A 17,513-nucleotide genomic window follows, 5' to 3' on the forward strand; every position below is an offset into this window, starting at 1 on the left:
TTCTAAGTGGCTGGTCCTCAAAGTGTTAAGTGAGAGTCAAATGCTCTGTGATTTAAAAACTTCATCACACATTTTCACACATAACGTAAGTCATCTTGCATAAAAGGAAAGTTACTTTGAAAGTAACACTTCTCAAACCACCATTCACAATATTTTTCCCACAACTTGTTAGATCTTTAAACAGTTGTGACGTCTTGTTCATACAAAGTAGTTTTTTTGTCACAAAGTATTGCATAGTCTTCATCCTAAAACCTTTGGTCATCCTAAAACCTTCGGCACATTCTGCTGTCGGCAGACGCTTGTGTACACACTTTGTTTGTTGTTGTAAATGCGCATTTTCTCTACAACTCCAGTTTTACTTTGGTGTTTTTCTCTCGTAACTTATGTTTTACTGCTGCAGTACTATTCTTTGTTAGAGTATCAGTTCTTACCCCTCAAAATTACCAAAATTACACTGAAAACTAAAACAATGAAATATTCCTGGGTTTTTCCCAGTTTTCTCCAGATGGAAAAATTCCTGGTTTTTCCCAGTTGCCTTGCGGCGGATACATCCACCCTGTATAATATCTCAGGATAGGCTATCATAAGAGACTTCAGACAAGAGACTGCCCAAAATATAAATAAGAGGTTGGTATTCTCTTCTTCAACATTGCTCATTTTGGATTCACACGATCATCCATCTGCTGTATTCCTTGGAGCTGCGGCTGGTGATGAGGTCTGTCTGCTGCACTTGCACTGACATCATGGCATCTGCTCCTGTGCCCCAATGCCACCCTTACACCAATGAATACCTCAGCCCAACAAATACCTCAAATAGGTGTTCCAAACAAAGCCAAGCGCCATGTTCAATACATAAAAAAAAAAACATGGGTTTATGGAACAACATCTTACCTAACATTAATCACCACAAGAATAATGCTGTAACATGATACATTCATTGATTCATATCTGACATTGTGGGAGGAGAAATTTTAGCATGGTAACTTCCGCACACATTTTAAAGTTTCTGTGGTATCAAAATTTCTGCACCCTTTCACTTTGTACGTTTTACGATGACTGTGTCATATCAGACAGGGCAAGTGAACTCAAGCAATTGCTGCGAAGCCTGCAACGTAGCAGTGTGTCCGAACAGCATGTAGAAACACGCATGGAGCAAACACAATCAATGCGAGTGACTGAATAACTATGCACAAAGGAAACAAACCACAGCAGAAGGTGAAGGATAAGTGCAAGGTAGTTCAGGTCAATGTAAGAACTGCTGGGCCAGCCTATTGCCACTGTCAAGTACACCTGTGTTCTGCACAATTCCACTGTGATACCCAGAGCAGCTCATCTGCCTCCAATAGCAGAGATGCTAAATCCCTCACTCCTGAAAAGGGGCCAAAATGGCCACGTTTGTTCAACAACCTCTGGTGTCAGATTTTCCAGCAAAAGACTGTCCATTGAACAGCTGAGGGACAGGAGACTGTGGTAGCTGAGGCAACAGTTCCCTGCAGGCACCCTATTCTGCGGTCAATGGTAGGACAGTGGAAGGTGTGCTGGGGAGGCTGCAGATGAGCATGGTGCCACAATCAGGAGCCTCCCAACAAAACAGTGTTGCAACTGAACCTATCACCCAGCTGGCTCGGAGGTGTCTGTGCCAAGGTTCCACCACAGGTAGCAGATAGGTCAGCCGCTCCCAACCAACATCCATCACAAATGCCTACTTTTGAGGCCAAACATGATACCCGGCAGCCGCCACTGTTGCTGGCCAAAAGTCAGAGCCCATATGGCTGTCCCATGAGAAAACTGGCAGGCCACTACTGTCTGGGGTTTACTACTTGGAATGCAACTTGTTCAAAAAAAACCTGTGGCTGGTGCCCATGTAAACATTTCACCAGACTGCACACATTATCCGTTATCTGTAGGGTTGCCAGGTCTTCCGGATTTTCACATATTTTCACCAATTTCTTCAATCTCACGTTTTTAAGAACATTTCTCCCATGTTTCATTGTAATATAATACTGGGTGGTTTAAGTCCAATTTTTTTCTATTTTTAATGATACAGCTTCAATTATCAAAATATTCTGAGCAACAAATCAAACTGTATATTGGCATCAAAGCTTTGTTCTGAAGCAGTATTGCACCAACTACACAGTGCATTAGCATCAATGCCAACGTTAAATTAGTTTTACATGCACATACTCATATGTGAAAGTGTGTACATCTATGTTGGTTAAGCTAGAAACTGGAAGTCTAAGATACAGAAATGATAACATTCCTCAAATTTGCCTTAAACTTTGCTTTGCTTCTGCGTTGTTGCAGTGACTGTGTCACTAAGTGATTCTCTCTTTTCTCTTATACGATTACGGTATGTCTGTTACAGTTCAAATAAGACGCTAAGGGTGGCGAAAGTGATGAGGCGCACCATATAACACAAAAAAAGAATAAACCTCATTACATGCATGTTTATTTTTTGAACTGGGAGAAAACAAATAAACACAAAGCCTATTGTTCCTTGTGTAGGAATGAATGTATCATCACACATAGGTGGAATAATGACTGCCCACAACATAATCTAATGAAGTAAATAATAATTTATTTGGTAGAGCATATATGAAGTTATATTTTGTAGGGCCATTTCATCTAGGGTGTCTCTGTGTTAAACTGAAATAAAATCTGATACCGTACTTTGAAATGGTGTCATAATTATACATCTTTAAACTCATAGGTTATAGAAGTAAGGAGCGAGAGATGAAACAAAATTCCAAAATCTCCACCTTCTGCAAACAGCCTACAAGTTCAGCAACAACAAACAGTGAGAAATCTCTGACTGCAAATGTAGCTATAGTATTCCTTATAGTGAAGCACAATTTAAGTTATAACAGTAAAGATCGTGGCAATAAACTGTTAAGAGAATTATTCAGTGACTGTGCTGTTGATGCAAAAAGGTAGAAATAATAATGAAAAACATTTTAGCTCCAAAAAGTGTTATGGATTGTGTAAACATTCTTAAAGACCCCAGTAAAATACAAATATTTTCAGTTGCCAATTATGCTTCGAATTTCAAAAATTGAAAACTGTTCCCTATAATGGTTAGGTACTTTGACTCCCTTGAGTGTATTAAAAATAATCTTTTAGACTTTATTGAAGAAGCAGATTAAAGTCCATGTGGGATTTATAGTCTGCTTAAGGGCACAATTAAGAAACACAGCTTGAAAATGTGTCATCATTTTGCACAGAAAATGCCAATGTAAATTTTGGATAACATCAAACTGTAACGAAGTTCTTAAATGATGAAAATCATACTATAATTGCTTTAATCACATTTTAAACAATGCTTGTAAGCACGCTTGCAATTCACTGCATTTAGGTGTTTAAGTAATTGTCTTAAAATAATGCAAACCACTTCCCTTCTTCTGTTAAATGAAGAAAAGAATTGCAATAATTCTTATTTTGTTACTTAGAATGATCAGAAATATTGAGGAATGTGCCAACCAGGTGCCTCTTGTTCACACCTGTTGTGGACAGGATTGAATGTAATTGGGATGCCATTAAGAGTTATATAAGTGTTGCGAATTGTCCTTGAATTTTACAGAAGCATTATAGTGATAATCATGAATGTGGAAAGGACTAGATCATTCGGGCCCACTTTAGCTTTTTTTTCTCACACTGGCAATTTTCAAGAGTTCAAAGTACCTAAAAAATGCAAATCTAAGTATTATATTAACTTACATTCCTGTAAATGAACTTTTTGAGTAAATATACCAGAAAAAGAACGATAACATTTTAGAAAGAGCAACACATCAGTTTTTAGTTTGTAAGCTACAAATGTTAAACGTTGATAGGAAACATTTTCAATGGTTTCTATGGCACATTACATTCATACTTACTCAAGAATTTCAATATTTCACCAAATATTCTGATTAATCGTCGTCTTCCTCTCTGCCTGACCAAAGAAAGTAATTTCAGTGAGCTAAAAGATGTACGGAAATATTTTGAATTTGATGTAAATGAAGACGAACTGTGTGACAAGTTCTGTCATGTCAGGAAAATTTTACACGATAAAGACAATCTTACTGATAATGCTTGTGAGAAACGGGTATGTATGTTTTGTGATTTTAAATGCAAAGGAATTAGGTACACAATTGGAAAAATTCTGTGTTTTGTTATGATTATCCCAGGATCTAAAGCCCACACACACAGTTTTTGATTATAAATAATAAGTGGACTGATGTGAGAAACAGAAGTGCTGTTGAACTCAATGCTGAACTGCACCTTGTAATGAATTTCAATTTAACCTGTAAAAAACTTTTCAAATGTGTGAAAGATTATGATGTGTTTCTTTCTGAATGAAAATCAAACTGTAAATATTTGTAACCATGTTTGAGCATTCAAGTGCTTTATTTATTTTAAGTGTATGGGAATGAAAATTCCATTGGACGCGTCAAAGCTAAAAACTGAAATACTATACAAAATGTTGATAGTGTAGTGTTAATCCTATGTCGTATAACCTGTTAGCGATTTCCAGAATGAGATTTTCACTCTGCAGCGGAATGTACACTGATATGAAACTTCCTGGCATATTAAAACTGTGTGCTGGACCGAGACTCGAACTCGAGACCTTTGCCTTTCGCCGGGAAAGTGCTCTACCAAATGAGCTACCCAAGCACGACTCACGCCCCGTCCTCACAGCTGGCGGAAGTAAAGCTGTGGGGATGGGGCATGAGTCGTGCTTGGGTAGCTCAGTTGGTAGAGCATTTGCCCGCGAAAGGCAAAGGTCCGACACACAGTTTTAATCTGCCAGGAAGTTTCATGTTAGCAATTTTCAGCATCTCCCTTATTTTCAATTAGAAAACCTAGCAACTCTAGTCACTCGGCATGAGGCAAGAACCAGTGCATTGTCACAGGATGAGGCAGAAATGGACTTCTTCATTTGGGTTTTGAACATTTTCACAAATTGTTCCACCACTGAATTAGAAGCTGGATGAAACAGGGCAGCAGTAGATGTTGGATACAACTGTGACTGCAAAAATCTGCAAACTCCTTCGACATGAATTACTGATCGTTATTGGAGACAAGGATCCTGCAAAAGCCAGTGATAGCAAAAATGACTGACAACAGCAAATAGATGCAGTTGATGTTGTGGAGGGCACCTTGGTTACATTCGGCATATATGACAGTGCATTGACCACCATCAACAACATGCTTCCCAAAAAAGAGCCGGCAAAGCCAATGCGCATCCTGTTGCAAGGGTGCTCCAAAAGTGACCAAGGGGAAAACTGCCATGATGGTGCAGCCTGGTTGTGTGCACAGACCATGCAAGCTCACACAAGATGTTCAATATCTTGATCAATCACTGGCCAGTAGATGTGTTGCCATGTCAAAGCCTTCAGTATGGGACATATCCTAGTGCAATGCAAACAGCAACTGGAGTATATGAAGAAGCAATGCCAGAGGATTGACCAGTCAATACCTTCGCTCCTCCATAACCAGCGTGAAGACCACTGAAAAACACTGAGTCAATCTCAACATACGAAATCTGCGCCCAAAGGAACTCCATTTTACCATCCTGTCTGGATTGATACACCAACATAAATATTTAGTACACTTCATACGACTTCAGAACTATTCATACATAGTAGGCAGAATAATAATTCTCATTTCTTACCCGATATTTATAGTTTCCTGTGTAGTGGCAAGGTAGCAGCAATGTTTTAATGAGACTTGGGTCCTTCTAGTATTTAATATGTCCAAGAAGGCTCCTGATAAATAATATTTGATAAAGAAAATGTCTCAGTTTCCCACCTAAATACTGGTGGATCTCCATTGTTCAGAATCGCTGAGCTGCATTCACTCTCATGGATTACTGATTATTCCTCAGACAACTAATGTGCTACAGTATCATATGGTGCAGCCAGTCTTGCTGCCTGTGTTCAGAACGTGGGAACCACGTCTACTTGTTGCTATGGCATTCTACATTGCTGCTTAAGAAAGCAAGTTCTTTCTGTTAACTGCGCATCCCAATAAAATGTTAAATTAGCAAATAAAATACTGTTTAAAATTAGATGAATGTCACAACTTCCTGCACAAACTTGCATTAATGACCTACCAATGGAGTCTGATAGTTAAATGAAACAGATTTTCTTCACACATTTTTATTTGCAAGTGTTCTGCAACTAATAGTAAATGTTTGCTCTATATTTTCTATTTTCCTACAAATTATTTAGTCATCATTTCTCACAGGTCAGTCCACATGAGTGATCTTTCTTTGTAACCGCAGATGCCAAATAACTTATAGGGTCATCACCTTTCACTGATGTTCTGCCTTGATAGCATTCTACTTACTAATCATAGATTGTCACACAAAAGGCCACAAACCAACAAAAAATTCCTTTCAGTCTTTGAAAGCAATCATGATAGCGTTATCCACACTTAAAATCATTATAAACTGTTAAATGAAAAATGCTCATGAGACACCTGCAATGTAAAGCACACAGGACCAAGTTACTAGCACAGATTCCTCAACTGGTGTCATTGCTTCGCATTTGTGTTTGTATTTCAGTTTTAATTTTTCTAGCAACTGATATACATGTATAGAAGAATAGCACTCACCATGAGTGGAGGAGGTGAATACTGCTTTGCACGTTGAATGGCCGCTGCATTTGAAATAATGGCTGATGTAGTGCGTTTCTTCTGTAAAAATAAGAAAGTTGTGCGAAATGTATAATGGGTTCAAATAATCATGAAAATTGTTTTGCATTATTTATTCATTAAATAAGAAATGGTAATTTTCAAAATTTTACATGGGAATTACATAACTATTTCAACATATACATATTACACGACAATGACTTCCAGACTACAAAGATTAGATGGAATTGATTAAAAAATTTCATAGTGTCGTTAAATTACAACAAGTGAAGGCAAGGGTGCACCAAGGTCATGATAGACACTTTATGAAGGCTTTCAGGTTGGACTGACATGATGTGTGCATACAAAACATTTGTATGTGTTTTGTATAATGACCAATATATCAGTTTGCCTGCTATTCTTTCACAGTGGTTGCTGTGAACTGACACCAACAACTGAATACAAATAATCTTGCTGTTCAAAAGAGGAAAGTTGGTTGGTTGACTGATGGTGAGGGGAGGGGGGTGTAAGGGATCAAATAACAAGGCCCTCAGTTCTTTGATCTAAGAGTCGTGCATCTGGATGCAGAGATGTCCACTGAGAATGTTGTCTGAACTAGTCAATGCAGTCACGAGATTCATAATAGTAAAAGCACGGTGGTGAAAAATGTAAGGGACAACATTACAGTCAAGAGTGCCCACTATTCATAAAATGCAACACCCAGGACAGAAAACAGGGTGTGGCAGAAAGGAGGCAAACTGAATCCAAAGTGATTAAAACAGAGTAAAAGAGGGATGGAAACGTAGTCTGGTTAAGGAGGTAGGTTCGGGGATCCCACAGACCTAGCATACAAGGGGGGAGGCCCTATCCCCAACCATTCCGCCCCTGCTCTGCAGGTAGGTTAAAACCTTCTAACTAAGAATAAAAACCACTTTCATGGAGAGAACTGAGAACGGGTTCAACCATCCGTGAATCACCCACCCATATTAGAGGCAATCTGTCTGGAAGTCCATACTTGGCATAGAGGACCAAAAGGAGAGAGCATCCAACCAGAATATGAGCTACTGTCTGTAAGGTTCCAAGACCACAATTGGGGGGGGGGGGGGGGGCGCACTTGTTACACAAAAGAAACTATGGGTTAACCTGGGGTGACTGATTTGGAGATGACATAGCACGGTGGATTCCTTCTGGGAGAGGCGGAAGGAAAAGCACCATGCTGCTGTAGTCTCCTACTGATCATAGCCACAGAACCTAGGCATTCGTATTTCTTCCATATAAGACTGGCAGTAAATAACTTTCTATTCCTGGATCTAAAGTTCTTTCTTGAAAACTGACAAACTGGAGACGATGTTTTGCACAGCTGAGAATAAAGGTGGATGTTCACAAGGTCTACCTTCATGGAGTGATCATCCACAGTTGCCACATTCTGGATCTGCCAAGCAGCATGATGACATATTCTCAAAGCGTTAACATCTGATGCAGCTCATGGGCAGTGGAACATTTGGTTTCACATGACACCTGTCCACCATGACCTTAACTTTCTCTGAGAAGACATTCCCTTCAAAGGCTAAGATGAAGGCACCTGTGTTCGTATGATTATCCTTGGGCCCTTTTTATACATGTCTTATAAAATGTATGCCTCACAGCTGGATATTAATCCAGAGTTCCTCTTCTGTTTGGAACATAAGATCTCAGTGGAAGCTCAATCCTTGGATCGTGTTCAAAGTTCTGCATGGGGTAATGGTCACAGGCATGTCACCTAAACAACCGCATGCCTGAAGAGCTGCAGACTGGGCAGCAGAGAGCTGCAGACTGGGCAGGCGAGGAAGTTTTAATAAATACTGAACCATTTCGCATTTTCCCAGAGACTCAACTTCCTTAAATTTGACTTCAAAGCTTTCAACAAAAAATAATAGTTTTGTCACAGCAAAAGCATCCTCATCATCTCAAGTACATACCATTGGGTGAAGTGTTTTGCTCCTAGACATTTGACTTATTCCTCTTCCCATAGAGCAGCCAGGGAAGGAAATATCTCTCTGTATTGTAATAATCTTTCCCTTGTGATTCATGTGCAGCTACGAGTGGAAGAAAGTTTAATTTGCTTCCTGTGCGAATCTTCCTCCAGGGTAGCACCCACTCCGAATGGGGGCTCTCTCTGCAGGTGCCACTCAGTCACAGCAAACCTGACCAGTAAGCCGTTGCCTGCAGTCCTCATGCCCCAGCCATGACAGCAGTAGAATCCTTCGCTTGCATGGGGAGTTGCCAGCTTAGACATCAACAGCGTGATTCGTGCACGCACGCACACACACACACACACACACACACACACACACACACACACACACACACACACACACACACACACACACACACACACGGGAATGGCTAGCATGCTAGGTTTTGGGTATAATATATTTATAAGAAGGGAAGGGTGCAAAGAGAGAGAGAGAGAGAGAGAGAGGAACAAAAGATGGAATATACACCACACTGAGCAACCTTCTCTCTAGGATCCACACTTCTGTAGAATTTGGAAAAGGAGTAGCAAGTCAAAGCTGACAAGGGGACTATATAGTTAAGAACGAAAAGTTATTGAATGCCGTAAAGGAAGGAAATGAGTGTCCAAACTCACGTACCAGATCCACGCACAAACAGTCCTTTGGTGGCCCAGCACAAACTCATAAGAGGTGTGAGCCCCTGGGGGCATCAAAAGAGGAAATTCCACAACACAATCAGTTAACACTAGAGTGCACTTAGTGCTCAAGTAACCAGATTTATCTCAACAAAAGAAAAGAAAGGTAATGACACAAGGTGCAATGTTCTTGTTATAAAGATGTGGCTGCTTTATCAATGAGGCTGTTTCCCTGGATACCATCTGCCCTGCTGTCTATCAGAATAGTGTCATTTATTCAAATATGGAGAAGACAGTCCTAACACACAGAATTTTATTGTCTGCCTGTAATAGGTTGCAGACCAAATAACTTTAGATATAACTGAAACTTTGTCCTTCAAATATGTGCTAAAGAAAAGATGTAAGAATAGACATAGTAACACCCCCTATATATCAACTGTAAAATGGTTACATTATACAACACTAACAAAAATGACAACTGGAAAAAGTAATCTCACCTCTTTTTCCTTGTGCTCTGCCTCAGACTTTGACAAAGCAAGAGCAAGCTGCAGTTCCTCCTCTTCCCGCAGCTCCTCCTCTGTTTTACGAGGGGGGCCCTGAAATAAATGTCACCCTTATAACAGATACTATAAATCACGTTTCTTTAACTTTAGTTACTGCAGATCTATTGTCAATAGCACGGTTATTATGCTGTCAATGTCTTTTGGGTCAAGTCATACTTTTTAAGGAAGTAAAAAAGCTTTCCATAATTGCCTTGCTACATTATCAGAAACTACAGGCCCATATTCATTAAACAGGCATACGTTAGAAGTTATGTTTCCCTACAGAGCAGTAGTACGCATGTAGATGAACTGGATGCTGTAATAAAGGAAATGACGACACTGCACACAGCCACAAATTTTCCTCTGTTCTCCTCCTTCCCCAGATTTAACATTTATAATATTCGTTACGTTGATCCATTAGTTCACAGTGAAAGTCAGTCAGCAAGTATACCAAGTCTCCATCAAAATTGATGTTACATTTGAATTTCACTGCTTTACTGCACTTATACTTCATACAGATTTCTCAGACAAAGAATTCAAATTCAAGATCAAAAAGTAGGTCAATATTAAGATTAAATTTCAGTATGACTTTTCAGCACACTTTATATGCACCACTATAAGTTTAAACTCTAAATTTTGTGAAAAATGCACAAACAGCAACACACATTTATAAGGTTTCTTTTGTCTTTATTGCTGTTGTTCTTATCTACACCAAGATCAAGGATTAAACTATCTCTGGTTTGTTTGTCCTGAAGTACTTTGCTCTATCTCCTCTTTGACCAATAACTTCCGTCTTCCTTGTTTCGGCATATAGTTCAGCACAAAAATAGTGATCCAAATGAAATTTTGAACATAAGCAAAAAATACCATTAAGCAGTATAGTGACCATTCATAATTAAAACCTATACAGATTATGGCTTTACAATCCTTGTCTTTTTTAGTGTCTACCTTAACTTATTCCACATCCCTGAAATCCATCTTTCTTGATGGAATGCAATGAATGAATGAAAATGAATCAATCCACCAATCAGATTACCTCAATGGCTTCTCAAAACAGTACAGTGATTCTTTCTCATACCCTCAAATTGCCCATGTCAAACTCTGTAAGCATGATTACTCTAACTTAGCTACTGTCATTTGCACTAAGATGTAAGTATGTGCATAACAGATGGCTCCCAAACCATGACTACTGAAGCAACACAACAAACTTAATATAACACTGTTAATTACTGTTCTCCATCCCATCTCTTTTCTTCCCTCCTCCCATCCACTCCTACTGATGGTACAATTTGTTTAGAGCATTTTAAATTCACCTGTTAATTGTTTCTGATCAGTAAACTCTTACAAATCCCAAGTTCAGCCTAGAAGATCATTAATATTTTGGAATAACTAAGCAAACTAAGAACTAAATTCAAGAAAAAAAAGACATGAAGATTTTATTTCAATATGACTTTCAGCACACTTTAAAATACCAGACATGCAAAAGTGCATTTTGTGAAAAAATGCACACTCCACAAACAACAAAACTTGTCTCCCCATTTCTGTTTCAGTGAATATGTCACTTTGACCTTGTCAATGTTCATAGATTAAAGTATATATGAGTACATACAAATGGTCTCACAGCTATTTTCAAAACCAATTAAAATACCTGTATGTCTTGAGAAATTGGATCATCATTCTGAAATTTTGCTGACTTCTTCATAGAACTGAGCAAGAGAAAAGATATGTTTATTTACTCTTCCAAAACAAAAGATGACAGCTCAGTCACTTGTTTCAGTGACATTTCATCCAAAAGCTGTTTATAGTAAAGACTGTGCAAATGAATATTTTTTTATATATAAATGTTATCTCTAGTAAGAAATATATCAAATATATCAGTACTTATGTCACAGCATTAAATTTTTTTTAACAATATCAATAACAGATACCATTATTAACTTCATATATTCTCTCTCTTTTCCATTAGACTATGTTAACTTAATTGAAATAATCAGCATTTCAGTATAGACTTATTTTTATAATTTGTAACAAACATTTTTAATAAAATCATGCAAATATATTTGGTTGAGAAGCATGCAGAAAAGTATCAAAGCACAGTTCATGACTCTGCTAAAGACTGAAAGAGGCTCAAAATTGAAATATGATCATTTGACACATTTTAGACATACTAGATCAGACATATGATTCTATATCAGGAATATGTATATAAGCAATGGACACAGATGAAAAGCCTGACTTTTTCTATAACATGAAGAAAAAGTCTAGTAATTTTGTGAGGAAACAATTGTGTGTAAACTTTCATTACCTAAAGCTATTACGTCATTATTTGGATGGGTTGTCATAAACTGCAAATATTTTTTTTTAACTGAAGAAATAGCAAATGAAATACCTGACTTTGCTGTGCTAATGAGCTGCTGAGATACTCTGGTGGCAACTCCCCCTCAGACTTCTGTGTAGGTGGTGGGGTTGAGGTAGATCTAAATTTTCAGTGAACATTTAGTTCAATTTTAGTAAAAGGAAATCTTAGCTTCTTGGAAGCAGATGTATTATGCTGATAAATATTTATGTACTTACTTATTGAGCGATTCATAGCATGCCTCACATACACGAACTTCTTTTTCTATTCCAAACTTCGGCAGTGTCGAGGTTTTTGACGAGCACTGACTGCAGAACACCTGTCCACAGGCTCTGCAGTGATGCTGGAAAAGTGAAACTAGTGCTAATCATGAATTCATAATCAGACAAAATAAATACTGGCTCATTCTATTTACTATGAGGTGGTTCTGCACTATTAATGATGTTGTCAAGTCTCTAAAATATGCCATGACATTTACAAATGAGGAAACGTGATGTTAAATTTCCAAAGTACCATGTTCTAATACTGAAAATCTATTACCTAAACAAAAGAAAGTTGTGCTAGACAACAAGGTTGGTGCTATGTTGCACTGCATTTAAGACAAAAGAGATACAGCTCTAAAAGTTCTTAGAGGAAATACAAAATGGCACACTTGTCAAAACATTTTACAATCTGTATGGTTACGCTGAAAGCCATCTGCCAGAATTCACATGAACCTCAGAAAGACATGTAAGTATATTTAGTGCAATGTCTGTACTGTTAGCAGTCCCTGAAAAGTTTAACATCTGCCACCATAACTCCTGACACATTTTTCATTTGCTCAGTCTGCAACTAAATGGATAAAGGCCACAATTTAGTAAGAAATATGAAGAATACTGCTTATTGGGCACCAACGTCTGAGCCAAACAAATATTTTTAATCTATTAAGGTAATCTTTGTTTACAGTTTTAAGTTGTTTCGAATTATTATTATTAGCCAGTGTTTTCAGATGACACTCACAAGATCATATAGAAGTAGTAGTAGTAGTAGTAGCAGTAGTAGTAGTAGCAGTGCTAATACTGTGACTCCAGCCTCTGGAGAGGTAGGAAATGTAATGTCATTGTTAACAATCTTATGGCATTATGGCAGAATATTTACTGTCTTCCAACAGGGAGGATATACATATTCTTGCACATCAGATTTAACTCCAGCATAATTTAAGTAACAATCAGCTTCATTTATATTTTACACTTTGTCATCGAGGTATTCACAATATCCTGTTCTCTGAGTACAAATGCTTTGTGGAGTCTTCATGTGTCTCAGCAATACTACTACAACTCATTCTTCAAACTTGACCACATTACTAAATTAAAAAAAATAACTGAAAAGTTTTAAAGTCGTTGAAAATGGATGCAATGTAAAATTTCTTAGTCAATGATAAATTTAACTGCCAGTCCTCCACTCTTGTAAAGTATCAATTACAATTGCATTCTTGTAGTTGTAAAGCAGGATAAGTGGAAAACTGAGGGAAAAAATCAATTCGCTCAATGGACTACATGCTAATTTTAGATTATATCTACAGCAAAAGCAAAGAGATGTGATTTAAAATACTAGCCACAAATGTCAATTCTTGTGAAGCAATGTCAGGAGATACTCCTCTGAACTTTTGCTCACCAAACATTCACCTATAATACTAGTCTTACACTGTTATACCTTCTAGTTGTATCATAACTAATTTTAATGTTCAAAACTCATGAAGGAAATATTGTTGTTTACTAATAGGCTCAACATGTTTCACTGAAACAATGAGATTACATTCTTGAGTTTATTATTTCTATTTACCATGACAACATATCAACAGCCAAATTAATACAGCTAATAAATATAGTGGCTTCAATTTGCTGCATCATGTCTGGAAACTGCCAACAGAATATGTAGATGCTTTGGCAGTCGTGCGGATTTACTGTTTATATACCCCACTGTGACTGTGCAATGGAACACTGGAAAATCTTCCATATTGCTCAAGAGTTCCAAAAAGGAGTCTGTCAATGTGATATGATGGATCTGCTTGAATTAACCCCATCTGTGATAGAGGTGATTGAACAATTATATATATATATATATATATGAACATGTAGTTTAATGCCTGTACTATATTGTGACTTTACATTCCTTGCATTGAAATGTTCCAGTATACACAGTGTTTCTGTCTTCTGTGTGAAGATGTCACACAATAAACAAATAAGCAGCACTATGGAACTCTGCTCTTATACCTAAAACTCTTTGCTGGTGTGGACCAAATAAAGAGCACCTTACAAATATCAGAGGCTATGCCTGCTTTCCCACAGGGTTTGCTGTGTTCATTATGCGAGACAAACTGTGTTTTTTGACCAGGATTCAAAATTAAAGTCTGGAAGGGAAGGGAAGGGAAGGAAAGGAAAGGAAAGAAGCTCATGGGATGTTGAAGCTTTGAGTTGGACCATGAGGCAAGCTTGACTAGAGTGGTTGTTCACTGCTCTTGGTGTAACACACAATTTTAGCTTGTCATTTATATCAGCACAAACTAAGGTGACAGCCAAGAGACAAGTGGCTAAAAGGAGTGGAACAAACCATTTGGAAGAGAGCATAACAGCTCAAGTCTAGATACAGGCCAGCAGCAGTCACAGTGGTGTTTCTCTATTACTCTTAGGTTGGCAAACACATCAGTTTCATGTAGCCAATAAGATGATACATTCACATAACTGATGAGATTTGAGAAAAGAGGCTATGAATTTCTAGCACCAAATTATAAACCATTTTCTTCACTGTGGTCACAAATATTTGAATTTTTGACAAATATGTAATGACTTACAAGGTTGGGATTAGTTTGGAATGTGACAGTTGTGTTCTGTAGCTTAGCCTGAGGCTTAGGTTAGGATGGAATACAGTAGTTTTACTCACAGAAAATAAATTAATAATCTTAGTTGTCACATATATTTGTTTCTTCTTAATATGTCATGAATTATGAGATTGTAGTTAGGCTGAGACCTAACAGAGCACCTTAAATTAAATTAATAACATTGGTGTTCAAAATATTTGTTTCTTCTGAATATTTTATGATTTTGGGGGTTATGATAAACTGAAGTGATAATGTGACAGCTGTCAGCTGCTCTCTCACTGGCAATGTAGACCCAGCAACTGACACACCCTCTTTCCTTCCCATCATGCCTCATAGGTGCTAACAACATTGCTGCTAAATGAAACACGTAAGTACACCACCTACCTTGATCTAAACTTTTATTGAAGAAAACATTATGCCATATAAGTTATAGATAGGTGGTGGTAACATCAGAGGAGACTGACAGACTTCTGTTCCAAGCAGACACTGAAAGGGTGAGAAACTGAGCAAAACGATGATTGACTGACATAAATTTTGAATCTGCATTTAGATTTGAACAAACAATAAATAAAATAAATTATCAAAGCATAAACTTGAAAAAATGCCTTGAACAAAATGTGTTATATGAGGACTTGATGAGCATGAACAAAATTGACGATAGAATTTTGGAAAATCAACAGTACATAGTGCTGGATAAAAGGAAATAAGTCAATTTAAACCACCAAAATTGACTGTTAATCAAAGTAAGGGTCAATATAATTTCAGAAGAAACTCATTTTGTTTGTGTGTGTGTGTGTGGGGGGGGGGGGGTGTTTACTTAAAATGAAAGCTACTACAACCTTTTTAAGTGTAATTGTTCTTTGAAGCAGCAGCAGTTGGCATTGGTGCAAAAAAAGTGGTGAACTTGAGACAGAATGTAACCTACACACAACTACGTTAGGAAGTAGCCATAATTACGATCCAGGGTGGAAGCAGTGATTTGTCAGCAAATTTACATTATCACAATTGTGGCTAGGGGCAGGGCAAGGAAGAATATGAAAGTAAGGGACTTTGTTTAGGGGAAAGAAAACAACTCACCAAATAACAGAAGTACTGATACACTACAGTACAGCTACATTGTGCCGGCACAGAGGTACGCAAGTAGGTGTGGTTGTAGGTGTAGGTGTAGGTGTAGGTGTAGGTGTGTGTGTGTGTGTGTGTGTGTGTGTGAGAGAGAGAGAGAGAGAGAGAGAGAGAGAGAGAGAGAGAGAGAGAGAGAGAGAGAGAGAGAGCGAGAGAGAGAGAGAGAGAGCAGGAACACTCGCACGCACACATTCATAAAATGATTCGTCCAAGAGAGGGCCCAGTTTTCATTCTTTTTTTGTGTTCCTGTTGATGACTCTATGCTTCCACTATTTGGTGAGTTGTTCTTTGTCCTCCTACATTATTTACATTATGACAGGAGTAACAAGTTTGTTGACAATGAAGGAACAAAAGTCTACAGCATTACGAGAAGTTGCTGGAGAAATGAAAATATTCTACTACATACTGGAAGCTAAATGAATGTGACATGTACATGTGGTATATCTTTTTTATGAAAAAAATGAGCAGTGCAGTTTCATTCTTTGCTTGTGTCAAGTGTTACAGTCATGGATGTACATAGAAGTACACGAAACTTATTAAGGAGGTGGCCTTGCTGCAAATTTTAACTGGACAATATTAATGGTAGCAGTGTTGAATGCACCACAATCTTTCTCTTTTGGTAGAGATTGACTAGCAAGCAACAGAGTTTCGTTGGACATCAGGTGGTCAAATATTTTGGGCATTATTGTATTTCATTCAGTATTTGTATGTTTTGTAAGGTAAGTTGTTGAGAACTGAGAAGACATTATAAGTCTTGCAATGATTGCAGAAACAGCTTTGGTACGTGACAAAATGAAAGAGAGAATTTAAAATAGCTGTTGAAATTTCAGAAAATGAATCTCATAACATACAAACACTGGGAAACTGTAATGTAGCAGGGTTGTACCCTCTGCCAAGTTTTACCATACCTTGTAACCGTTAGAATCCTTGAACGTATTTGTTCTATGCAAGCAGAACATGTTATGTAGATGAAAATACTTTGATAATGAATATTAGTAAATTAGATTTAATTTGCATCTTTCACTTACAAGAATTTTATCATCATTTTATGGAGAGTTTCATTTTTAATATTTCAATCTGAATGGCTTCTGCTTAAACAAATTGTATAGCACTTGGCACAATGGACAGTTCGTGAGGTCTGTCATGGAAGCCATACCTGTTGTAATATTATTAAGGCGATACTTGTTATTTACCCACACTTGGTGTTCATAAGTGGTTATATTGGCATTAATTAAAAGGACTCAGGTATTCAGGCTCTTTTCCATTATCTTTAAGCAACACATGTCTAATAATCATTACACTGCTGAATGTAGCATTACTTGCTTGACAACTGAGGCATAACACACCATTTCAGAGAAAATGATTGGTTATAATATCTGTTCTCCTAAACAATGA

The 17,513-nt window shown here is 37.7% G+C and overlaps 1 protein-coding gene across 1 annotated transcript in view; it reads right to left on the reverse strand.

The window, feature by feature from the left end:
• The window catches only part of LOC126235696 (hepatocyte growth factor-regulated tyrosine kinase substrate), a 125,502-nt gene that overhangs the window by 46,943 nt on the left and 61,046 nt on the right, over positions 1–17,513 (reverse strand). Inside the window, exons 6-9 of the mRNA XM_049944447.1 lie at positions 12,358–12,482; positions 12,173–12,260; positions 9,739–9,837; positions 6,595–6,675 (exon numbers count right to left, since the gene is read on the reverse strand). Of these exons, the coding sequence (XP_049800404.1) occupies positions 6,595–6,675; positions 9,739–9,837; positions 12,173–12,260; positions 12,358–12,482 (393 nt within the window). The remainder of the gene's footprint in view (positions 1–6,594; positions 6,676–9,738; positions 9,838–12,172; positions 12,261–12,357; positions 12,483–17,513) is intronic.

This window comes from Schistocerca nitens, chromosome 2, assembly GCF_023898315.1.
Source record: "Schistocerca nitens isolate TAMUIC-IGC-003100 chromosome 2, iqSchNite1.1, whole genome shotgun sequence".
Lineage (NCBI taxonomy): Eukaryota > Metazoa > Arthropoda > Insecta > Orthoptera > Acrididae > Schistocerca > Schistocerca nitens.